This window comes from Vulpes lagopus, chromosome 7 (genome assembly GCF_018345385.1).
Source record: "Vulpes lagopus strain Blue_001 chromosome 7, ASM1834538v1, whole genome shotgun sequence".
Taxonomy (NCBI): domain Eukaryota; kingdom Metazoa; phylum Chordata; class Mammalia; order Carnivora; family Canidae; genus Vulpes; species Vulpes lagopus.
The window spans coordinates 111477653-111503606 of NC_054830.1; the positions used below are offsets into that span (position 1 = coordinate 111477653).

At 37.9% G+C, this 25954-nt stretch overlaps 1 protein-coding gene across 2 annotated transcripts in view; it reads left to right on the forward strand.

Annotated features, from left to right (window-relative positions):
- The first annotated feature begins 3109 nt into the window (after positions 1–3109).
- Positions 3110–25954, forward strand: part of KIF3A (kinesin family member 3A) — a 55824-nt gene continuing 32979 nt past the window's right edge. Inside the window, exons 1-4 of one of the 2 annotated variants that reach the window (XM_041763641.1) lie at positions 3110–3255; positions 6323–6596; positions 17257–17401; positions 17538–17622. In XM_041763641.1, coding sequence (XP_041619575.1) covers positions 3250–3255; positions 6323–6596; positions 17257–17401; positions 17538–17622 — 510 coding nt within the window. In that variant the 5' untranslated portion in view covers positions 3110–3249. The remainder of the gene's footprint in view (positions 3256–6322; positions 6597–17256; positions 17402–17537; positions 17623–25954) is intronic. The other variant, XM_041763640.1, reaches the window with a different exon arrangement.

The window sequence follows — 25954 nt, forward strand, 5'->3', positions numbered from 1 at the left end:
TACAAAAATCTTACAAGCATAAATCTTCATGACCTTGAAGTAGGAAATGGTTTGTTAGTTATGTATCAGAAGTACAATGAAAGAAGCAAAAAAGAAAAAATACATAAGCTGTATTTGATCTAAACTAAAAACTTAAAAAAATAAATTAAAAACTTTTGAGCTTCAAAGAACACACTCCAGAAATTAAAAAGACGACCTACAGAATGGGAGAAAAATTTGTGCATTGTATATATGAAAAGAGACTTGTATTTAGGATATAGAAAGAAGTCTCACAACTTAATAATGAAAAGGCAAGTAAAATGGGCAAAGGATTTGAGTAGGCATTTCTCCAAAGAAGATGTTCAAATGTATAATAAGCACATGGGAAGAGGTGCATCATTAGTTATCAAGGAAGTTTAAATCAAAACCATTAAGAAGACATGCTATTTACTACCAGTAGGATGGCTGTTATCAAAAGACCAGAAAACTGCAAGAGTCAGTGAGGATATGGAAGAACCATAGACCTCATACACTGCTGATGAAAATATCAAATTGCTGGTGGTATTGCTGCTATAGAAAACAGCTCAGCAGTTTCTCAAAATGTTAAACATTAGAGTTACTGAATGACCTGGCAATTCCACTTGTAATCATATTAGATCCAAAAGAAATGAAACATGCTCACTGAAAAGCTTGTAGCAGCAATATTCATAATGGTCAAAAAGTAGAAACAAATCACATATCTGTCAACTGACAAGGGTATAAAAATGTATATCCACACAATGGAATAAAAGTAAAGAATTACTGGTATATGCCACAATAGAGCTGAAGCTTAAAAACATTACTCTAAGTGATAGAAGTCATTCACAGAAGGCCACATATTACATAATTCAATTTATATGAAATATTCCAAAGATGCGAGAGAGACAGTTGATTGGTGATTGCCTAGGGCTGGGATGTTGGCGAGGGGAGCGTAGAGAGGATGAGCGTAGAGAGGATGAGTGGAAGTGCCTGCTATGAATTTAGAATTCCTTCTTGGGGTGATGAAAATGTTTAAAGTTGATTGTGGTTATGGTCTGTGTATATAATTAAAACCATTTTTTAAATGATTTCATTTATTTATTCACAAGAGACACACACAGAGAGAGGCAGAGACATAGGCAGAGGGAGGAGAAGCAGACTCCATGCAGGGAGCCTGATGCAGGACTCAATCTCAGGACCCCAGGATCATGCTCTGAGCCAAAGGCAGATGCTCAACCATTGAGCCATCCAGGAGTCCCAATAATAAAAACCATTAAGGCTGTGTATATGTATATACATAATATGTATCATATATACAGTATATCAGATGGAGATGAATATGCTGGAGAAATATAGAAAAATGGAGAAGAGATAAGACTGGGGCTAAAAGTTGAAATTTTAAGTAGAGAGATTATGATAGGGCTCATTGAGAAGATGATTTGTAAACAAAGCAGTGCGGGAGTCAGGTGGATATCTAGGGGGAGAGCTTTCCAAGGCCTCGGTTTGGATCATCTGGGTTTTGTCACTGCCCATATATCTGACCTTGGACAACTAATAGCTCTGTGCCAGAGTTTCTTTATCTGTAAAATAGTTGTTCCTATTTTCTAGCAAAATGACAGTACCTATTTCAAATGGTTATTATATAGATTAAATTAATAATAAAAAAAGAAAGTAAAGCACTTAGAATAGTACACTGGGCACTAAGTCAAATGCTTTATAGTTGTTTTTATTAGTGCCTACTGCAAGTGCAAAAGCTCTTGCATTCTAAGATGGAATCATACCCAGAATGTCCATTGACTCAAGGAGGCCAAGTGTAGCTGGTGCAGAATAAAGAACAAGAGGGAAGATGATAGAAAATGGGGCCTGTGAGCTTTAGTCTGTGACATAGGTAATCATTGGTAGGCTTTGAATAGAGAAAAGACACCATCTGACTCATTTTTTTAAAAGATTTTATTTATTTATGTGTGTGTGTGTGTGAGAGAGAGAGAGAGAGAGAGAGAGAGAGAGAGAGAGACAGGCAGAGGGAGAAGCAGGCTCCATGCAGCGAGCTCGAGGTGGGACTCTATCCCGGGTCTCCAGGATCACACCTGGGGCTGGAGGCGGCGCTAAACCGCTGAGCCACTCGGGCTGCCCTGACTCATGTTTTTACATCATCACTCTGGCTCCTGTGTTGAAAACATACTGAAAGACAAGGATGCACTCAAGGAAACCGGTTTTGAGCTATTGTGGTAACACAGATGAGAAGTGGTGGTGGTGGTGATAAGTGGTCAAATTTTGGTTCGGCTTTGAAGATAGAAACAAGCCCTGCTGAAAGATTAGGTATTGGGTATGAGAGAAAGACGATTTTGATCTGAGCAATTGTCAGAATTCAGATTAGATTTATGATGCGGAGGGAAGTATGAGAGGGCGTTTTCTGTTGTTTGTTTTTATGTTTGGAGGGGGTTGGGATGGGAATGGGGCAGGTAAGAGTGTGTGTATGGGCGGGGGGCGAGAATCAACCTTTCAGTTTTGGACATGATCATCTTGAAATGTCTATTGCACATCCAGGCGCAGTAGCTGATGTTCAGAGCAGAGGTTCAGACAGGAAAGAGGATAGATCATTCGTTCTTTCACAAATATTCATTGAAAACCCGTCCTGCGCTAGGTCCTATTCTAGGCTCTGGAGATATTTGTGAGAATACAGACAAAGCTCCTCCTGACTTCATCTGTAATAGAGTCAAGGATTTTATAAACAAATCAGCAACCAAGCGCATTCATGTGTGCGAAGTCTCTAGCTCTCCAGATGGACACAATGTACGACTGCTTTTTCTTAATTTTTAATTTTTTGCTATGGTTGTTTTCAATATCTGGAGTATTGCAAGAGACAGAAGATTGACCGTGCGATCCAGGTGCGCCTCCCTCGGTCCACCGGTGGTAGGTAGCCAGGTGTCTCCGCCCCACTGCGGGCCAGATTGATAAAGCGGCCGACCGGCGGCACTGCGCAGGCGCGGCCTCAGCCTGGCGTCCTGGGAGACGGACTCGGAAAGCCTCCGCGCAGGCGCAACTCCGGAGGCCGAGGAAGCGAGAGGCCCGGGGATGGGGCGGGGCGAGCGCGGAGTGCGCTTGCGCACTGCCTGCTCTCGCCCGAGGAGCCGCAGTCTCGAGAGCGCCCGGGCGGTGTTTCGGCGATCTCTGACAAACGTCTCCCGCGAACCCGGCGCCGTCGGGCACTCCCAGGGCGGGGACCTCCGCCGGGCACCGGAGGGAGCCACCATGCCGGTGAGGAGAGTGGCTCAACCGCTGGGGCTCCTCATCCCGGCGGCCTGGCTCGGGGGCGCGGCCGTTGCCATGGAGGCGCGGATCGGGCCGGCGGCCGGGGCGGGGCGGGGCGGGGAGGGTCGGGCTCGGCGGGCGGGAGCGGTTGGGGAACCTGGCGGGTGGGCTCGGGGCCCGCACGGTTCCCGCGGGGCCTGGGAGCGGCCCCGGGCGGGCCCCGGCGCCTTCGCGGTGCTGCATCCCGCAGGGCCTGCGCTGCCTGCCATAAAGGCGCGGCGCCAGGGGATGCGCTCTCGCTCCCAGCCCTGCTAGCGGAGTCGGGCGACTGGGAGCGGCCGCGCCCGGTGGGCCCGCGCGCGGCACCTGCTGGGTCGGTACCCGCGGAGCCGGGGGCTGCTTGCTTCTGCTCCACTGTGGTCCCGGCGGTGGTGCCCGAGCTTACGGTGCGGAATGTAACCCGGAGGTGTCTTTGTGTGTGAGGGGGGTGGGTATATGTTTGTCTTGTAGGATTTGGCAGGGTGTTACCGTACCTTAATAGGGGGCGTCCTAAGTCCACCGTCGGGCCACGGAGAACACCTGAGCTTGGGTCGGTTTCCTCCTGGTTGTGAGGCCTGGGACGCTTATTCGTCTTTCTGGGTCTTTGGTTCCCACATAATTAAACTGTTCCTCATGGGATTTTACCAGGATGAGATAAAGTAACGCACCGCGGCGTTGAAGGACGGTGCTTGACATTTAGCGTGAAATGCCCAGTATTTGTTCCGTGTCGTTGCTTTCAAGTTATTTTTCAGTTCATTCAGCAGATGCTTGGCATCAACCACATGTTGGGCCCTGGAGGTAAAATTTTGAGCAAAGCCAGCCAGATTCTTGAACTTGGGAAGACAGAAACTTGCCTTCAATGGGCAGAAGTGGAACGCATGTTGATAGAGACAAGATGCTTACCATTAAGGAAGGGAATGGGTGGTATAAAACAAAGTAGATTCTGGTGAATGGTAAAGTGTTCCCATATAGGAATGCTGGCCTGCAGATGTCAGATCATCCCCCCCCCCCCCGCCCTCCAAGGGAATCTGGAAACTGACATTTGGTGGAATTTCCCCATTTTTAAATTCTAGCAACTAATTCAAAAATGTTGTTAAATGCTATGAGCTATACAGAAGATATATGTGAAGCTGAATTCAGCTTCTTGACTACCAGTTTGCAACCTCTGGTGAAAACAGAAAGGACAGACATTAATACAATAAGAAGCAAACAAAAGTTGATTTGAAACCAGTTGTAGGGGATCCCGGGTGGCTCAGCAGTTTAGCACCTGCTTTTGGCCCAGGGCATGATCCTGGAGACTGGGGATCGAGTCCCACATCGGGCTCCCAGCATGGAGCCTGCTCCCTCTGCCTGTGTCCCTGTCTCTCTCTCTGTCTTTCATGAATGAATAAATAAATTTTTAAAAATCTTAAAAAAAAAAAAACAGTTGTAGAAGGCAGAGGGAGAAGGGTGCTCTCAGGGCCTATACCAGGATTTGAACTAGTCAGGGTCTTCCTGAGTGAAGTGGCTGTTTTGCTGAGATCTGAGAATAAGTGAAGGTGGGAGTGAGGAATGTTCTAGGCAGAAGAACAGCACATGAAAAGGCCTGTGGTAAGAAAGAGCATGTTTACAAGTAAAGGCTTTTAAAAAGCCGGTGTGGCTGTGGCTAAGAAAGCCAAGCAGGGTAACTTGTGAAATAAAACTGGACAAGTAGACATGGGCCAGAGCCAGGTCTTACAAACCAACTTAAGGACTGATTTTTATCCTGAGACCTGTGGAAAACCATGGAGAAGTTTTAAGTAAGGGAGCAATATGATTAAATTTGTGTTGAAGCTAACTGCCCTGTAGAGAAGAGACTGTAGGAGAACCTAACTAGATGCAGGTTTATAGTTTACGGTGGGATAATGGTGACCTAGACTTAGGTGGTGAAAGTAAAGATGGGGAGAAGTGTGTTGTATCGATACTGTTCAGCTAAACTATTGAACTTCAGTAACAGGATTGTATTTTTTTAATTGAAGTGTGATTGACATAAACACAATAATTTCACCTGTGCAACATGATTTGATATTTGTGTATCTTGTGAAATAATCCCCATAGTCTAATAATCCCCATCCATCACCATATAGTCACAAAATTTTTTTTCTTATGATGAGCAATTTCAGTATACACTATTTTAGTGACTTTCAAATATGCTGTGTTGTACTGTTGACTTTAATCAAAGTGCTATTTATTGTTTATACATGATTTATTTTATAACTGGGAATTTGTACATTTTGATCCCTTTCACCCGTTTTGTCCACCTCTGTACCCCACTGCCCTCAGGCAACCACCAGTCTGTTCTAGGCAGAATTTTGTTTTGTTTATCTCTTGTTTTTTAGATTCCACATGTAAGTGAAATCGTAGTGCATGTGTCCTTGTTTGGGGTTATATTTTAGCATAGATTCTTAATCACAAAATTCCAGAAGTTGAAACTTTACGTATACAAATGTTCATAAGGTTAGAGAGATACTAAAACATTTCTCTCTGCGGTTGGACTTTGTTTTCTGTGTTTCATGTTATCTTCTATGGAGAAGATAGACTATATATAGTTACATGGTAAAAAAAACAACATTTTACTGATGCCTTGTAGAAAAATAAAAAGTCTCAGGGGAACACAAGACCTACTACTTTAGTCTTGATTGAAGTTGTTAACCATGTTCAAATGTGTTTTCCGTCAGGTAGGAAACTCAGTCAGGGATTTTTATGCAGGAGGACAGTCTGTAATATACTGATTAATTTTCTGCTTGAACAGCATTTATTTACTATAAATGTAAATTAGGTTTTATTTCCCATCATTTGTGCTGTAAAAAAAAAAAAACCTATTTACCTTTTCATATCTTTAACCTTTTTTATATATCCGTAAGATCTTTAATTGCATTTAACAGAAACTTGTGGAGTGCTTAATATATACAAGGCACTGGGATGGCACAGTAGCCTTTTTCAGATTTGAAATTTAATTTGCTGAAGGTAAAAGTAAATGTGCTTTTTTATTATTTGTGAATATTTTCTCCACCAGATCAATAAATCTGAGAAGCCTGAGAGCTGTGATAATGTGAAGGTCGTTGTTAGGTGCCGGCCCCTCAACGAGAGAGAGAAATCAATGTGCTATAAACAGGCTGTCAGTGTCGATGAGATGAGGGGAACTATTACTGTACATAAGACTGATTCTTCCAATGAACCTCCAAAGACATTTACTTTTGATACTGTTTTTGGACCAGAGAGTAAACAACTTGATGTTTATAACTTAACTGCAAGACCTATTATTGATTCTGTTCTTGAAGGCTACAATGGTGAGTATATTGTTCACTCTTTAAAACTACTTTACCAAGGAATTAATACCGTATAAATTCATCTATTGTAGTTGCATAGTTTGGTGAGTTGTAGTAAATACATACACTTGTGAAACCACCACAACCCAGTTTGATGACCTTCCAGTTTTTGTTTTTGTTTTTTAATGTCCTTTTGCAGTCCCACCTCCAGGCATCCATTGACCTGCTTTTGTCTATAGTTCTATCTTTGCTTGAAATTTCATATAAATCAAATTACACCCTATCTCATCTTTCTTACCTATTTTCTTTCAGTTGCATAATGTTGTTGAGGGTCATCCATGTTGTTGTATGTATCAGTACTTTGTTGCTTTTTTTTTTTACTTTGTTGCTTTTTAATGCTGAATTGTATTGCATTGTTTGAATATACTATACCACCTTTTATATCTTCGAAGGAAATCTGGATTGTCCCACTTTTTTGGTGATTGTATATAGTTCTGCTATGAACATCGTTTTATAGAATGTTCTTTGTGCAGATAAGTTTTAAAGTTTTTCTTGGCTAGATATCTAGAAGTAGAGTTGGTGAGTTATATGGTTAATGTATGTTTATCTTTTGAAGAAATTGTCAGACTATTTTCCAAAGTGGTGACTATTAATTCCCCCCCCCCACCAGTGTGCTATGAGGGTTCCTTTAGTTTCTTTACATTTTTCACCAACATTTAGATTGTCAGTCTTTTTAACTACAGCTGTTCTAGAGGATCTGTAGTGGTATCTCATTGTTTTAACTTGTATTTCTCTATTACAAACAATGTCGAACATCTAATCCTGTACTTATTTTTTTTTTAATCCCATACTTCTATATTTTTGTATTTTTAAAAAATATCTTACGCATTTTTCAGTTTCATTGGCTATGTTACTATTGAGTCATGCTCATTATATGTTCTGTATTCAAATCTTTTGATTGGGTAAGTGAAAATATTCGGAAATATTTTCTTCCAGTATGTGGCTTGTATTTTCATTTTTTAATGGTCTTTTGAAGAGAAAAGATTTTGAGTTTTGATTAAGTCCAGTTTATCATTTTTTTCTTTTATCATGTTTTCATTGATACAGCCAATAAGTATTTGCTGAACCCAAAACCAAAAAAATTTTCCCTTATGTTTTTATCTGGAAGTTGTAAACATTGTAGGTCTTACATTTAGGTCTATGATTCATTTTGAGTTAATTTTTACATATGGAGTGAGGTAAGGGTGTAAGTTCTTTTCCTCCCCCGCCCCCCTTCTTACTTACGAATACCCAGTTGTTGCAGCACCATTATTTAAGACTATCCTTAGCGGGATCCCTGGGTGGCGCAGCGGTTTGGCGCCTGCCTTTGGCCCAGGGCGCGATCCTGGAGACCCGGGATCGGACCCCACATCGGGCTCCCGGTGCATGGAGCCTGCTTCTCCCTCCGCCTGTGTCTCTGCGTCTCTCTCTCTCTCTGTGACTATCATAAATAAATAAATAAAAAATTTAAAAAAATTTATTAAAAAAAATAAAATTGTTTGGCTTTTCTGGATTCTTTGTATTTTCATATAAATTTTAGAATTACCTTGTAAATTTCCACAAAAAAGAAAAACTACTGGGATTTTGGTAGGGATTGTGTTGAATTGTATTCTGACCATACTGAGTCTTCTAATCCAGAACATGGTATTTCTCTCCATTTATTTATTTATTGTTTAATTTCTCTCTGTATTTTGTTGTAGTTTTTTATGTACAGATCTTGTGCTGCTTTTCATAAATTTATTCCTAAGTGGGTTTTTTTTTTACCTGTTTCCTTTTTTTTCTTTTAAGATTTTTATTTATTTATTTGACAGAGATAGAATGAGTGAGTGAGAGAGAGAGAGAGAGAGAGAGGATGTGTATGCATGCATAATGGGGGAGGCAGAAAGAGAGGAAGAAGCAGATGTCTCTGCTGAGCAGTGGAGACTGATGTGGGCTTGATGCCGGGCTTGATTCCAGGACCACAGGATCATGACCTGAGCCAAAGGCAGACACAGTTAACTGACTGAGCCCCCCCAGTGCCCTACCTGTTTCTTTTTTAAATTTAAATTCTAGTTAACATACAGTGTATTACTATTTTTGATGCTTTTGTATATAGAATTGTTTTTATAATTTCATTCTTAGAATTGTACATTTTGATACTAGAAATGCAATTGATTATTTTAGGGTTTTTTTTTTTTAAATCAAGATAAAATTCAGGTAACATAGAGTTCACTTTTTAAACCATTTCACTATATACAAGTCAGGGGCTTTAGTATATTCATAGTACTTTTTAAAAAAATTTTATTAATTTATTCATGAGAGAGACACACACAGAGAGAGGCAGAGACATAGGCAGAGGGAGAAGCAGGGCCCATGCAGGGAGCGCGACGTGGGACTTGATCCCCTGTCTCCAGGATCACACCCTGGGCTGAAGGCGGCGCTAAACCACTGAGCCACCTGGGCTGCCCAGTATATTCATAGTGTTGTGTAATATCACTGTTACCTGTTTCCAGAACATTTCCATCACCCCCAGAAGAAACTCTGTATCTATTAGCAGTTACTCCCAGTTTTGCTTCCTCTTATACTTGCACCTATGTATTTACTTTCTAATGTGTATAAGTTTTCCTGTTCTGGACATTTCATATAAATAGAATCATATAGTCTTTTGTGTATCTCTTCTTTTACTTGGTACATGTTTTCATTGTTCTTCTACCTTATAGTATGTATTAGGACTGCATTTTTTTAATGATCAGTTAATAGTCCATCTTATGGATATGCTCTGTCTTATTTATCCATTCATCCGTTGATAAACATTTGGGTTGTTGCCATTTTTTGACTATTAAGAAGTGTTGCTATGAATATTCTTGTACATGTTTTTGTATAAATGTATGTATTCCCTTTGCTTAGGTAAATATCTACGAGTGCAATTGCTGGGTCAAAAGGGTAACTGCCAGATTGTTTTCCATAGTGGCTGGCTGCACCATTTTTACATTCCCACCAGCAATGTATGAGGTTTCCAATTTCTTCACATCTTTGCCAAAACTTGTTGTCTTTTTGGTTACAGCCACCATAGTGGATATGAAATGATAGCGCATTGTATTTTGCAATTGATTTTTATATATTGACCTTGTACCCTCGCTTATTATTTCTGGTAGGCTTTTACTCATTTATTGGTAAGCTCCCTAGGATTTTCTATATGCAAGAGTGTTTTCTATATGCAAGTATTTTATCTGCAAATAAAGATAGTACAGTTTCTTTGTTTCCCATCTTTTTGTTACCCGAATTGCCTTGGCTAGAATCTCTAGTACAGTGTTGAATACAGGTGATGAGAGTGAACATTTTTGTTTTGTTCTTGATTTTAGCATTCACTGTTTTACCAGTAAGTATGATGTTATCTGTAGATTTTTACCTAAGTTCCCCTTAAAAAAAAAGTTCCCCTCTTATTCTTTTTTTTTTTTTTTTTAAGGAATGGATTTTGGATCTTATCAAATGCATTTTTTTCCTGCACCTATTGAAATCATCTTTTTGTTTGTTATTATGTTTAGTTACATTGATTTTTAAATTGAAACCGGCCATGCCACTTGGTCATGGCATATTATCATTTTGTATGTTGTTAGATTTGATACGCTAAAATTTTAATTTATGTGTGTGTGTCTGTGTTCAGGAGGGATATAGGAGTTTTCTTGTAATGTCTTTATCTGGTTTTGGTATCAGGATAATAATGCCAATTTCATAGAATGAGTTGGAAAGTATTCCCTCTTTTTAAGTCATGTGGAAAAATTTGTCTAGAATTAGTGTTACAGCTTCCCTAAATGTTTGGTAGAATTTACCAGTGAAGCCAGATAGGCCTGGAGCATTTTTTTTTTTTTTTTTTTTTTTGTGAGAAGGGTGGGTTTTTAACTTAAGATTCACTGTCTTCAATAACCCAGAGCTTTTTGAGTTACTTATTTTTCTTTTAGTGAGCTCTGAAAGTTTATCTTTCATAGAATTGGTCTCTTTCATCCAAGTTGTTGAACTCATTGGCAGATAGTTGTTTATATCAATCCTCTATTATTCTTGTGTTAGAATGTGGTGATGTAATTGGATATTGATTTATGGTATATGATAGATGGAGTTTGTGTCATCTGTTTTTCTTGTGATTAGTATGGTAGGAGGTTTATCAATTTTGTTGATCTTGTCAAAGAATTGACTTGGTTTTATTAATTTTCCTTTATTATTTTTTTTTACACTTTATATTCTTCTTTGATCTTTATTTTTTTCCTCCTACTTTATTCCTCTTTTTCTACTTATGGTGGAAGCTGAGGTCATTGTTTTGAGACATTTCTAACTTTCTTTCTTTTTTTAATATTTTATTTATTTATTCATGAGAAACACAGAGAGAGAGAGGCAGAGACACAGGCAGAGGGAGAAGCAGGCTCCCTGCAGGGAGCCTGATGTGGGACTTGATTCTGGGTCTCCAGGATCACACCTTGAGCTGAAGGCGGCACTAAACCACTGAGCCACCCAGTCTGCCCTAACTTTCTAATATAGAGATTGAATGCTATGAATTACTCCCTAAGTACTGCTTCAGTGGCATTGTACATATTTTGACATACTGTGTTTTCATTTTCATGCAGTGCAGGGTACTTTCTCCCTTCCCTCTTGATTTTTTCTTTGATCCTTGGGTTGTTTAGAAATGTGTTAGTTTCCAGATAATTTGAGATTTTCCAGAGATCTTTCTGTTGTTACTGATGTCTAGTTTAATCCCATTTTAGTCAGAGAACATAGTATGTAAAACTCGAATCTTTTGAATTTAGAGACTTGTTATATGACCCAGAATGAAGTTTTTTGTTAAATGTATGTATATTCATGAAAAGACTGTGTTGGATGGAGCATTCTATAAATATTCTTTACATCAATTTACTTGGTAGTGTCATTCAAATTTTCTATCTACTTAATTATTTTCTGCTTGATCTATTGGTTCCTGAGAGAGGGATATTCAGTTATCTTACTATGTTTTTCTATTTGCCTTTTCCTTTCAGTTCTATCACTTTTTATTTGATGTATTTTGAAACCCTGTGAGTAGGTGCATAAATGCTTAAGAGTTTCAAGTCTTCTTCATGCATTAACCTCATTTTCCTTGTGAAATTACTCTTTGTCTTTAGTAATGTTCTTTACTCTGAAACCTACTTCAATATGAATTTAGATAGATATTCTAACTTTCTTTTGATTTAATGTTAACGTGGTATATCATTGTTCATCTTTTTACTTTTAATATATTTGTATTTTTGTAATGCAAGTGCATTTCTAGTACCTAGTTATACTGGAGATCACTAAGATTACCCCAAGTTCAGAGGTTGGTAGAAGTCAGGGGACTCAGGATATAATTGTACTTACAGCTTTGGTTTATTACAATAAAAAAGATACAAAAAAATGAAGAAAACAAAAAACAGCATGGGGAAAATGGAAGAGGTGCATGAGGTAAAGTGTGGAGGAAACCAAGTTCAGACTCCTAAGAGTCCTCTCCTAGTGGGCACACAGGTTGTGCTTAATTCTTCTACCATTTAATGTGACAGTACTTGGGAAATCATATCTGTCAGAGAAGCTCTGTAGGCAGCACAGTGTCCCAGGTTTTTGTTGGAGCCTGCTCATGTCGGCACCCTCAACCTACCACTTGCCAAGATCCCAGACTCTTAGAAGGAAAGCAGGGGTTTAGCATAAACCACCTTGTTTATAGAAACAGTTTTGGCATGATGAGCTACTCTTACCTGTTAGGGATTGGTAAGAACCCTCCCCAAATCCAAATTCCCAAATGGTAGTCAAAGGCCAAACTTGAAAGCAGGCCTCTCAAAGAATAGCAGCCCCAGATCTGTTGTTAGCTCCCTTCTGCACAGCATAGCATTGTACAGTTGGTAGTGGTTTTGTTTTGTTTTACCTAGTCTTGCTGTCTCTGCTTTTTTTTTTTTTTTAAAGAGAGAGAGACAGAGGCAGAGACACAGGCAGAGGGAGAAGCAGGCTCCCTGCAAGGAGCCCATTGGAGGACTCGATCCTGGATCCCAGGATCATGCCCTGAGTTGAAGGCAGATGCTCAACTGCTGAGCCACCCAGGCATTCCTAGAAAAAGGTTTTACTACTTGTCTCCTTCCAAGTTTTGTGCTCTTGTTGTCCTACATTTACTTCAACACGTTATAAACTCCAAACCACATCATTGTTATTTTTGTTTAATGCATCAGTTATCTTTTAAAGAGATTTGAATAATAGGTAAAAACATATATTTTCTTATACAGTTAACCACTTTTGGTATTCTTTATTCCTTCATGTAGATCCATATTTCCATCTAGTATCATTCTTTCTGCATTGGAAAACTTCCTTAAATGTTTCTTAGAACGACTGGTGATGAATTCTTTCAGCTTTTGTAGTCTAAAAGGTATTTATTTTGCTATTGTTTTTGAAAGAATTTTCACTGGATATGGGATTTTAGGTTGATAGTTTCTTCTTTTACTACTTGAAGGATATTCCTCTACTGTCTTCTCATTTGCTTTTTCTCCTACTGGAATTCTCTTTTCTTTATCTTGGTTCTTCTTTACATAAGTGTCTTTCTCCAGGTGTTTTTAAGATTTTCTTCTACATCCCTGGTTTTGAGCATTCTGATTATGATATGCCTTGGTGTATTTTTCTTTGTTTCTGTGCTTACGGTTCATTTAAGCTTTTTTGGATCCGTGAATTTGTAGTTTTCATCAAATTTGAAAAAATTTCAGCCATTTTTTCTTCAAATGTTTTTCCTTTCCCCGCTCCCTTCTTGGGGGACTGCAATGACGTATATGTTAGGCTGCTTGAAATTGTTCTACAGCTCATTGATGCTGTTTGTTTTTTTTCTCTGTATTACCTTTTTTATGTTTCTGTTGATATATGTTCAAGTTTAATGATCTTTTATTCTGCAGTGTCTAATCTACCATTAATCTTATCTATTATATTTCTCATCTCAAACATTGTAGTTTTCGTCCCTAGAAGTTTGATTTGGGTCTTTGTTGTATCTTCCATCCAAGTTCTTCCTGACTTCTGTCCACAGTTTCCACTTAACTTTTTAACATGTAGAATACAGTTTTAATAACTGTATTTTAATAACTCATTTAATGTCCTTGTGTGATAATTCTAACATTTGTATCAGTTCTAAATTGGTATGATTGATGGAGTTCTTCATTATGAATTGTATCTTTATGCTTTTTTGCAAGCTTGGCAAATTTTGGTTAGTTGCCATATACTGTGAATTTTACCTTGGCTCTTGTTATTTTTTTATTTTTTTATTCCTATAAATATTCTTGAGCTTTTTCCCGAGTTACAGTTACTTGAAAATGGTTTGATTCTTTCAGTTCTTTTTTTTTCTGTTAGTTTCAGAGGTAGAATTTAATGATTCATCAGCTGTATATAAATGTATATAAATGTTCATCATTTCCAACACTCATTTACATAGTTTCACCTTTTCTAGAATGTCATATAGTTAGAATCATGTATGTATATATATATATATATCACCTTTCAGTTTAGCTTCTTTCACTTAGTAATATGCACTGAAGTGTTCTCCATGTATTTTCATGGCTTGATAGCTTGTATCTTTTTTTGTGCTGATTATATTCTGTTGTCTGGATGTACCATAGTTTATCAATTCACTTACCTCCTGAAGGATATCTTGGTTGCTTCCAAGTTTTGGTAGTTAAGAATATGCGCTGCTGTAAACATCTATATGCAGATTTTTGGTAGACCTTCTACCATTTTTAAAATATAGTAAAAAATGGGGAGGTTTTTTTTGATTTTTGATAAAATTTCAGGTCATTTCTAGTTTTTAAAAAGTAAAGTTTAAAAAAAATAAAAAAATAAAAAGTAAAGTTTTAAGAGATGTCCATATTGAAGGAAATATTAGCATTAGATTTGTTAAGTTGGACATACAAAAACTAGAAATATAGAATCTCATCTCTGAAAATGAGATGAGATTCTTTTATTCTAGGGGATTCTTGGCTCTAGAATTATAGATTACTATTCTTTTAAAGTCAGTAATCTTCATATATTTAATGAATTCATAGAAATTACATTAGGAATTAATTTAAAAAATTTGGCCATTACATACTTCTAAAAAATAAGGGCTCTAGAGCCAAATGGACTGTATTCACAGGTTGTTTGTACCACTTACTAAGACATTGAACAAGGTAAGCCTTTGTTTCCTTAGCTAAAGCATGGGAGTATAAATAGTGCCTCACTCTTAGGATTGGGGAGAAAATTCAGTGAGGATGTGTGTAAAATACATGGCCTAGCTCATAACATATGATCAGGAAATGACAGCCATGTGTCAGCTCTCACGTGTGGTCTGTGCACTCATAATATTTTCAGCTCTTTTGAAGATTAGTACATTACATTCTTAATGACACAGTTTGAAACACTTAGTGAATTAGGAAAAAATAAGACTTTTTTTATTCCATGTGTAAAAAATGGCTTCTGTTGTGATTAAGTGTTGTGATGGTTGTCACAGAAAGTCCTGAAAGTGATGGTGATGTAAGAGGTTACCTGCATGGAGTGGAAGTAGTTAAAAAATGTTGTTTGTGCTGTATTCTCACACTGTGCTGTCTCCTGCAGAAATTGTGCCTGCTCCCAGGGCTTTACTGGCCAAATACATCTCATTCCTTCACCTGCCTGCTTAACGCATGCATTTGAATGTGTCATGGACACTTAAAGCTCAGTAGGCCCTCAGCTGAATTCACTATCTTTCCTTTCAAACCATCATTTCTTCTGGTGGTGGTTACCATCTCAGTATACGGCATAGCCATACATCTCCTTGTTCAGGACAGAAATTTGAAAGTCATCCTGGATTCCTCCTTTTCCCTGGTCTCCTGGTTAGTTATTTCCCAGATGCTGTTGCTTCTAATGGTTGCATGTCTCTGAAATCCTTCCACCTTTCATATTGCCTTCTGTTGTCAGCATTAGCTCTCACGTGGCTAACTACTCCAGCTCTTCACATCTCCCCTTGCTTTTCTTCTGGTTCCTTGTATACAGGGTAGCCTTAGTGATCTTGGTGTCACTTCTACCTGCAAAAATATTCTGTGGTTTCACTTTGCTTTTAGGATAAGTTCTTAAAATCTTAGTATGGTCTTCATGGCGGTGTGCATTGAGGCCCCTGCTGATATCTTTATTCTCTGTTTCCATCCACCTTCATTTTCCATCTGTTTCTTCCATTCTGATCTCATTTCAAGTCCTCAAAACCTCTCTTCTCTTTCTTGCTTCTTGCTGTCCCCTCTGTTGCTGTGTAACTCTTACTCATATTTCAGATTTTATCTTAAACCTTACCTTTCCTGACCTCCCTCCACTTCCCTCTTATATTATTTCTTCTGCCTGGACTACATCCCTTTACTCTCAGCTAGAACTCCATTTCTCATTTCCAACATTCATCTTGCTTATAAGTATTTGATCAGTATCGGGGCGCCTGGGTGGCTCAGTGGTTGAGTGTCTGCCTTCGGCTCAGGCCATGATCCCAGGGTCCCGGGATTGAGTCCCACATCAGGCTCCCTGTGCAGAGCCTGCCTATGTCTCTCCCTCTCTCTGTGTGTCTCTCATGAATAAATAAATAAAATCTTAAAAAAAAAGTATTTGATCAGTATCTCCTCTTCAAGGTTATGCATACCAGAAGATTAAGGATTATGTTGGTCTTATTTGTCACTCTGTCCTCAGTGCCTAGCATAATGCCATACTCAGGTGTGTGCTACATAGTTGTTGAATGAATTTAGGTATTTGGAAAGTTTAAGTTGTATCTACAATTACCAGTAATAAATGTCACATTTTCAAACTCCTCCATTTCTTACAACTTTTACTTAAAAAATACATATTTTTAGGGATGCCTGGGTGGCTCAGTGGTTGAGTGTCTACCTTTGGAGCTCTGAGTGCCGGGATCGAGTCCCACTTTGGGCTCCCTGCATGGAGCCCACTTCTCCCTCTGCCTATGTCTCTGCCTCTCTCTCTCTCTGTGTCTCTCATGAATAAATGAATAAAATCTTTAAAAAAATACATATTTTTAAAAGGAACTTGTTTCAGGATTAAGAAGAAAAAACCCTGCCGTTTACTTGTACATGACTAGGCATCATGCTGATCAAGTGGGGTAAATTGTTTTATTTGTTCTTACTGTTTATGTCAGGGAGTTATTCTTGTCCTCATTTTACCACTGAGGAGACAATCTCTGGGTCGATTCTTGTCTAAGCTCAGGTGACTGAAAAGTAGCAGATGTGTGGATTCACACTGAGGTCTTTCCGTTCTAGAACCTGTATTATTTCCTTGCTGCAATTTTTTTTTCCTTGCTGCAATTATACTACCTTCTCTAATTTAATGTCCACATTCAGTAATTAACATATGCATTACAGTCAGTTTCTTATCAAATTAGCCATAGTGTAAAATTTTGCATTTAGGGCTTGCGGGATGCTTTTAATTAATGGTCAATATCTCATTGACTCTAGAACTATAACAGTGCTTGGCTCATATGGCAAAGAGTATGTATTGTCATTGTCGATAATAAAAGTGAAATTTGTACTTGAATAAATTTTAAATCCAGGGAAGAAATCACATCACAGTGTCTCAAAGGAATAACTTTTAAGAGCTATTGTTCTGTAGCATTAGACTCCAAAAAGTAACTGATTCTCTTAATTTTCAGGGACTATTTTTGCATATGGACAAACTGGAACAGGCAAAACTTTTACCATGGAAGGTGTTCGAGCAGTTCCTGAACTTAGAGGAATTATTCCAAATTCATTTGCTCACATATTTGGTCACATTGCTAAAGCAGAGGGTGATACAAGGTAAAAAAGAATTATTTTCTAATAGATTGAGAAGTACAAGCACAAGGAAGGCATATATGTATAAAACTTTTAAACACATTTGAAAATAGCTCTCATAAATATTTCTCTGCTTTTTAAAATGATGTTTTATTTATAGATTTTTGGTTCGAGTGTCATATTTGGAAATATATAATGAGGAAGTCCGTGACCTTTTGGGCAAGGATCAGACACAGAGGTTAGAGGTAAGGATAACTGAAATTGAAGTATTTTCCAAAGTAGTAGACTGTTACTATATTAAGATTCTTTTTCTACAAAAGTTATTTTTAATATTTTACTTATCTTTTGACCTTGTGTAGTATATGATCATGATTCAAAATATAAAATAGTATGAAAATTAATGCATTGAAAAGTTGTTCCTAATCCTGTGCCCCACTTCTCCCCACCCTAAGATAACCATTTTCAGTATCCCTCACTGTTCCTCTATGTATATATTAACAAATATAATTTTACTTCTACTCCATAAGTAGGTATACATGTACAATGATCTGCACTTTTTTTTTTAATTAAAATTCTTATCCAGGTAAGTGTAGAGTCACATGTGACTGTATGAAAGAATATGGAGAGATTACCCTTTACATAGATGTACCTTTTACGCAGCTTTGCCCAGTGGTTAACACTTCACAGAGCTGTAGTAGAGTATCATGATCATGATACTGTTGTTGATACAATCTACAGATTTTACTCACAGTGCCCTGGTTTTTCTTGTACTCGTTGTGTTTAGGTTGATATATCCGCTACTACATCAAGGTATTAAACAGTTGAATCACAGAGATGCCTCCTATTGCCCTTTTATGACCATATCCACCTCTCTCCTGACTACATTCCTCTGTAGCCATCCCTAACTTCTGACAACCTCTAATTTGCTTTCCAATTCTCAATTTTTGTTTTATTTGTTCTCAAAAATGTTATGTAACTAGAACTATACAGTATGTAACCTTTGGGATTGGCCTTTTTCATTTGGTATAACCCTCCTGAGATTTATCCAAGTTGTTGCATGTATTGAGAGTTCATTACTTTTTATTGCTGAGTGGCATTGCATGGTGTATACGTGTAAAGTTTAACCGTTCACCTGTTGAAGGACATCTAGGCAGTTTATAGTTTTTGGCTATTATGAATAAAGCATCTATGAACATTTGCACACAGATTTTTTTATGTGAATGCATGGTTTCATTTCCTGGTTTGAAGGCCAAGAGTACTCCAGAATTTATTTTAAGTCAGAAAATTTTAAGGTGTTAAAGATACTAAGACCAATCATGAATGTAGTAAAAAAACACTAGCAGTTTTCAATCTTTCTTTTACCTAAAGGAAAAACAAAAATTTCTGATTGAGAAATTTTAGTTTGTACACTTTGGGGTAATAGATTGGCAGGAAAGACTACTTTTATCCTGCATTTCAGAAAAGGGAAATGTGAAATTACATGCGTAATAAATATTAGAGAATTACAAAATTACAAAACACATTATGTTTACTTACAGACTTAGCTGATTTATATTGTTTTTTAAAATAGAAATGTAATCCACAGAGGCTAATAATATTCACCCTTTTACAGTATACAATTTAGCAGCTCTTAATATATTCACAAAATGATACAGCCATCATTATCTAATTCTGGAACATTGTCCTTACCCCCAGAAGAGGTCCTATGTCCATTAGGAGTCACTCCCCATTCCTGCTTCTCCCCACCTCCTGGTAATCAGAACTTAATTTCTGTCCCGATGGATTTGGCTATTCTAGATATTTCACATAAATGGAATCATATAAAATGTGATCTTCTGTGTCTTGTTCCATTTACTACAATGTTCTCAAGATTCATTGATGGACTTCATTTCTTTATTTAAGAAATAACTTTATTGGGACACCTGGGTGACTCAGAGGTTGAGTGTCTGCATTTGGCTCAGGGCGTGTTCCTGGAGTTCTGGGATCAAGTCCGACATTGGGCTCCTGCAGGGAGCCTGCTTCTCCCCTCTGCCTGTGCCCCCCCCCCCTCTCTCTCTCTCTCTCTCTCTCTCTCTCTCTCTCTGTCTCATGAATAAATAAATCTTAAAAAAAAAAAAAACAGTTTTATTGAAATATAATTCACATTCCATACAATTTACTCACTTAAAATGTACTATTCAGTGGTTTTTGATATATTCATAGAATTGTACATCTATCACCACAATCAATTTTGGAACATTTTCTTACCCTAGAAAAAAACACGGTGCTCCTTGGATATCGCTCCCAACCCAGTCCCAGGGAACTACTAGCTTTTTGTCTCTATAGATTTGCCTATTTTGGATACATAATATAAAGGAATAATATGTGGTCTTTGATGACTAGCTTCTTTCATTTAGAATAATTTTTCATGGCTCATCCATGTTGTAGCATGTGTTAGTACTTAATTTTTTTGTTATTGCTGAATAGCAGTCCATTGTGTGGATATAATGCATTTTATTGATTCCATCAGTTGACCATTTGGATAGTTTCATCCTTTTATCTGTTATGAATAAGACTGTTATGGACTTAGACTTTTACAAGTTTTTGTGTGAATATGTTTTCGGTTCTAGTGAGTACACCCTACTGAATGTAATTGCTGGATCCTTTGGTAACTGTATACTTAAGCATCTGAGGAACTGCCAGACTGTTTTCCATAGCAGTTATACCATTTTACATTCTTGTCACTAGTGAATGAGGTTTCCAGTTTCTCCACATACTTGTCAGTGCTTGTTATTCTTCCTCTTCTAGTTAGCCATTTTAGTGGGTGTCAAGTGGTATTTGTGGGTTTGATTTCCATTTCTGTGGTGGCTAATGATGTTGAACATCTTTTCCCATGCTTGTTAGCCATTTGAATACCTTCTTTAGAGAAATAACTGTTCAGATCCATTGCCTGTTTTTAATTGGGTTGTCTTTTTGTTACTGAGTTGTTAATACTTCTTTATATATTCTAGATGGAAGTCCCTTAGCAAGTATATGATTTACACACTTTTTTCTGCATTTACGGATTGTCTTTTTCACTTTTTTGATTGTTTTCTTTGAAACACAAAATGTTTAAATTTTGATCATGTCCGATTTATCTGTATTTAGTTTTGTTGCTTGTGCGCTTGGTGTTGTATCTAAGAAACCATTGTTTCATCCAAGGTCATGAGGATTTATGCTTTTGTTTTATTCTAAGAGTTTTATACTTGTAGCTTTTACATTTAGATCTTTGATCCATTCTGAGTTTTTCTTTTTTTCTTTTTTTTTTTTTTCTTAATGTGGTTGAGGTAGAGGACCAATTTCATTATTGCTCATGTGGATATTCAGTTGTCACAGCACCGTTTTGAAAAGACTGTTCCCCCCCCCCCCCCCCCAATTCGTGTTGCTTTTTTGACTGAATGTGGATTGTGGCAATCTTTGCATATCAGTACAGAGAGAAAGCCTCCTCATTCTTGTTTTTTCTATTGTCCTTTTATTTATTCTTTTTAAAAGGTTCTATTTATTTCAGAGAGCAAGCGTGCAGGTGCATGCATGACAGCAAGCATGAGTGGGGGAGAGGGACAGAGAAAGAAGCAGACTCCCTGCCAAGCCGGGGGCCTCATGTGGGGCTTGACCCCAGAACCCTGAGATCATGACCTGAGCCCATGGCAGATGCTTAACGGACTGAGTCACCCAGGTGCCCCTCTGTTTTCCTTTTGAAAATGATATCCATATACTATCCATTGTATGGATGTAATTAAAATGTATTTGGCCAGTTCTCTCTTGATGAACACTTGGGGTGTTTCTGATCTTTCGTTTTTACAGACAATTCTGTAGTAAGTAGTGTTGTACGTGTGTGATTTCATACATGTGCAGGCATATCTGAGTTTAAGTTCCTGAAGCTAGATTGCTGGGTCAGGTGATAAAGAATTGGTAATTATTTCCAAATATTTTAGGATATGAGACAGACAAAAAGAGCATTTAAAATATTAATACTGGAATTTTGTTTAGAATTCCATTGTAAGTAAAATAATTAAAGAATAATGTGCAGTTGAATAGAATATAGAATAGCAGTAACCATCATCATAGAGTGGTGTAGAATACATGTAGAATAACAGTGATTACTATTATTAAGCTCTTACTATGCAGGGGTAGGCATTCAGTACAGTAAATTGTGATAGTAGTACATAGTTAATTTCATTTACTCTTCCTAGCAGTTCAGTTTTGTTGATGTGAAAACCAAAGCACAGAGAGGTTTCTGATTTGCTCACAGTCATATAACAGATTCACCTAGAATTACAAGGGTGGTTTTGGAGTCTTACCATTCTGGCTGTGATATATTGAGCAAGTTACCTAACCTATATGAGCCTTAGTTTTGCCACATGCAAATGGAACTGATAACAGTATCTACTTCGTAGGATTATTGCCAACATTAACAAATTAATACAAAGTGTTTAAATCAAGGCTTGATACATAAAAAAGTATTAAATAAATGTTAGCCTTCCCTCCCCAGCCCCCCTCCCCAGAGGAAAGAAAAAAAGGGGAGAGGGTGAGAGAGGGAAATAGAATCTCAAGCATGCTCCATGCCCAGGGCAGAGCCCAACACAGGGCTCAATCTCAAGACCCTGAGATCATGACCTGAGCCAAAATCAAGAGTCGAATGCTTAACTGACTGAGGTATCCAGGTGCCCCTAGCCTTTTTCTTTTTAAGTTTACTATATAAACTGGGGTTTTGGAACATAGTATTATAGGCTTAAGTATTGTTTGTTGGACCTTAAGGTTTATTCTGTAATGATGATGCATACATAGGAAATATCATGTTTCTTTTTTGCTAGTTGTCATCTTTGACGTCATTTTTGATGGATACCTTTTAAGTTTCTCATTACAGAAATTATTAGAATAAAAATCATTTAGAAAGAACATTTTCCCTTGTACCAGTAATTACAGATTAGATTTATTCTCAGGAACATTTTTGTCAGTGATTCTCAACTCTATTAAACCCAGTCCCCCTTTTTTTTTTTTTTTTTCCAGTCCCCCTTTTTTATAACATATTTTGTAATGTCCCTTTGACTATCCTGAAACAAAATTCATAGAAAATAAAATCTACCTACACAAATAATTTTTAGGCTATCAGTATACTGACCAGTTGAACTATAAACAAGAATAAAGTAGTGAAAAAATAAAATGCTATTATTTCATTATATAAGTGCTTGGATGTAACCACACTCAGTGACATAACCAAGTAGTCAGAGGCATAAGTAATCATTATGAATGCAACAGCTATATATGCAGACGGTTATAGATCTGTTATATTGGTGATCTAAATCTCTTGAATGGTGTTCTTTTTTTAAAATTTTTATTTATTTATGATAGTCACACACAGAGAGAGAGAGGCAGAGACATAGGCAGAGGGAGAAGCAGGCTCCATGCACTGGGAGCCCGACGTGGGATTCGATCCCGGGTCTCCAGGATCACGCCCTGGGCCAAAGGCAGGCGCTAAACCGCTGCGCCACCCAGGGATCCCTTGAGTGGTGTTCTTGTCAATTAAATGGTCTTTTAAAATAGTGACAAGCTCTTGATAGAGTTCTCAACAAAATTAAGTAGTAGTTCTTTCCTAGTTTTCTGTATTCCTATTCCTATATTAGCGTGGAAAAGCACTTTGTCTTTTTTTTTTTTTTAAGAATTTTATTTATTCATTCATGAGAGATACAGAGAGAGAGAGAGAGAGAGAGGCAGAGACCACAGGCAGAGGGAAAAGCAGGCTCCATGCAGGGAGCCCGATGTGGGACTTGATCCTGGGTCTCCAGGATCCTGCCCTGGACTGAAGGCAGCGCTAACCACTGAGACACTGGGGCTGCCCATGTCTTTATATATAAAATAAAATCAGAGTTTAGACTCAGGTAATCATAAATAATTTTTTTCACCCGTATGCATATATGCTAGGACATTCGACATTGTGTGAGACAATTCTTCATTGATAGACCATCCTACCTATTTCAGGATGTTTAGTATCCATTGCTCCTGCCTATGAATGCTAATGGTGTCCTCAAATGAACCAGAAACTCCCCCTACAAATTTCTGAAACATCCTAGGTTGGGAGTAACTGCTCCTTTGAGATCTGTTATTCTGTTACAAACTGTATTTGTTATAGAAGTTAAATTTCTGTGCTTTTATGATAATTATTCTATAGCATTACCTAGTTAAAAAAACTTTCATAAATTTAGAATCACATTTGATTCTTTTCTTTTCTTTCTTTCTTTCATTCATTCATTCATTCATTCATTCATTCATGAGAGACACACACAGAGAGGCAGAGACATAGGCAGAGGGAGAAGAAGGCTGCCTGTGGGGAGCCTGATGTTGGACTTGATCCCGGACTCTGGGATCATGCCCTGAGTTGTAGGCAGACGCTCAACTGCTGAGCCACCCAGGCATCCCAATTTCTTCACCTTTCATATCTAAACAGTTTATTTATACTTACTAATTGAATTCTGAATTAATGTCATATTTGATTGGAAATGACCTTAGATTTTGCAAACTAATGTCAGTTGGAAGTATGTTTCTGGTCTGCAGTGACTTGAGTGCAGAAAGTGAGAGTAAATGTTTAAAAACTTATAGCAATTCGACATTGCTATAACATCAGGTGCATGATTTTTATATTTTTCAGAAATATGGGTTTGGCAGATTAGAAATACACACATTGTTTTTTTACTATACATTTAATGAGAGACATTGATATACACCAGTAATTTTCACACATTTAAAATGTTTAAAGCATTTAAATATATTCATCAAACCAGACCTTACATGGGAGCACAGTGTGCAAAACACACAAAAGTAAAGCTCTCTTCAGAATTTGTCTGGGCCCTAGGAACCCCAACTCTACAGTAACCCCCTTCAGGCCCCCATGAACTCTCTGGGGCTCTCAGAGCACATTTTGACACCCCCTGGTTTATAGAGACCAGCATACTCCTTTACTACTAATAAGTTAGGGCATATTTATATCCCATGACAGAAGAAGAGAAGTTTTTCCTTATGTATAAATATACCTTAAAGATTGTTATAAAAAAGCGACCAAAAAATTCCCAAACCTCCAACTAGATGTCGGCACATGAAACTTGGAGTGTCTGCTCTTGTGATGTTTGTGTCTGGGATTGTTTTTTATTTTTTTTTTTATTTTTTTTTATTTTTTTTTTTTTGGGGATTGTTTTTTAAACTAGTGTTTGTCGTCTTTGTCTATGAGGTCCTACTATTTGTGGAATGGTTCTCCCCACTGGCTGCTACAGACCTTGGCCTCAGCTTCACTTTACAAGCATACCTTGCTTAATGGGGCCGTCCCTTTATAATGCTTTCCAGTAACTGTATTTTTTACCCTGTGTCAAACAACTTGGCACCATTTTTCACACAGCAGTTGCTCATTTCATGTCTCTGTGTTGTATTTTGGTAATTATTGGAGTATTTCAGACTTTTTCACTACTATTAATATTGGTTATGGTGGGGATCCCTGGGTGGTGCAGCGGTTTAGCGCCTGCCTTTGGCCCGGGGCGCGATCCTGGAGACCTGGGATCGAATCCCACGTCAGGCTCCCGGTGCATGGAGCCTGCTTCTCCCTCTGCCTGTGTCTCTGCCTCTCTCTCTCTCTCTCTCTCACTGTGTGCCTATCGTAAATAAATAAAAATTAAAAAAATAAAAATTAAAAAATAAAAATTAAAAAAAAATATTGGTTATGGTGATATCTGATCAGTGATCTTTGATGTTACCATTTTAATTGTTTTTGGTGTGCCACAAACCATCCTCAGATAAAACAGCAAACTTAATAAATGTTACGTGTGTTCTGACTGCTCCACCGATTGGCCTTTCCCCATTTCTCTTCCTCTCTTTGGGACTCTATTCCTTGACAGACAGCAATACTGAAATTAGGCCACGTAACTCTATAGTGTGGCTTTTAAGTGTTCAAGTGAAAGGTAGAGTTGCATGTCTCTTTAAATCAAAAATGATTAAGCTTCTAGAAATGATTAAGCTTTATTGAGGAAGGCATGTTGAAAGCGAAGATAGGCTGAAAGTTAGGTCTCCTGCACCAAATAGCAACTTTTGACTGTAAAAGAAAAGTTCCTAAAGGAGATAAAAAGTGCTATTCTAGTGAACATACAAATGATAAGGAAGCAAACAGACTTATTGCTGATGTAGAGAAAGTTTTAGTGATTTGGACAAAAGATCATAGTAGCCACAACTTTCTTTTAAGCTAAAGCCTAATCCAGGGTGAGGCCCTAACCCTCTTCAATTCACTGAAGGCCAAGAGAAATGAGGAGTCTGTGGAAGAAAAGTCTGAAGCTAGCAGAGGTTGATTCATGAAGTTTAAGGAACCCATCTCTATAACATGAAAGTACAATATGAAGTAGCATGTGCTTATGTAGGAGCTGTAGCAAGTTATCCAGGAGATCTAGCTAAGATAATTCATGAAGGAGGCTACTTTAAACAGATTTTCAATGTTGATGACACAGCTTTCTGTTGGAGGAAGATGCTGTCTAGGACTTTCATAGCTAGAGAAGTGAAGTCATTGGCTTCAAAGCTTCAAAGGAC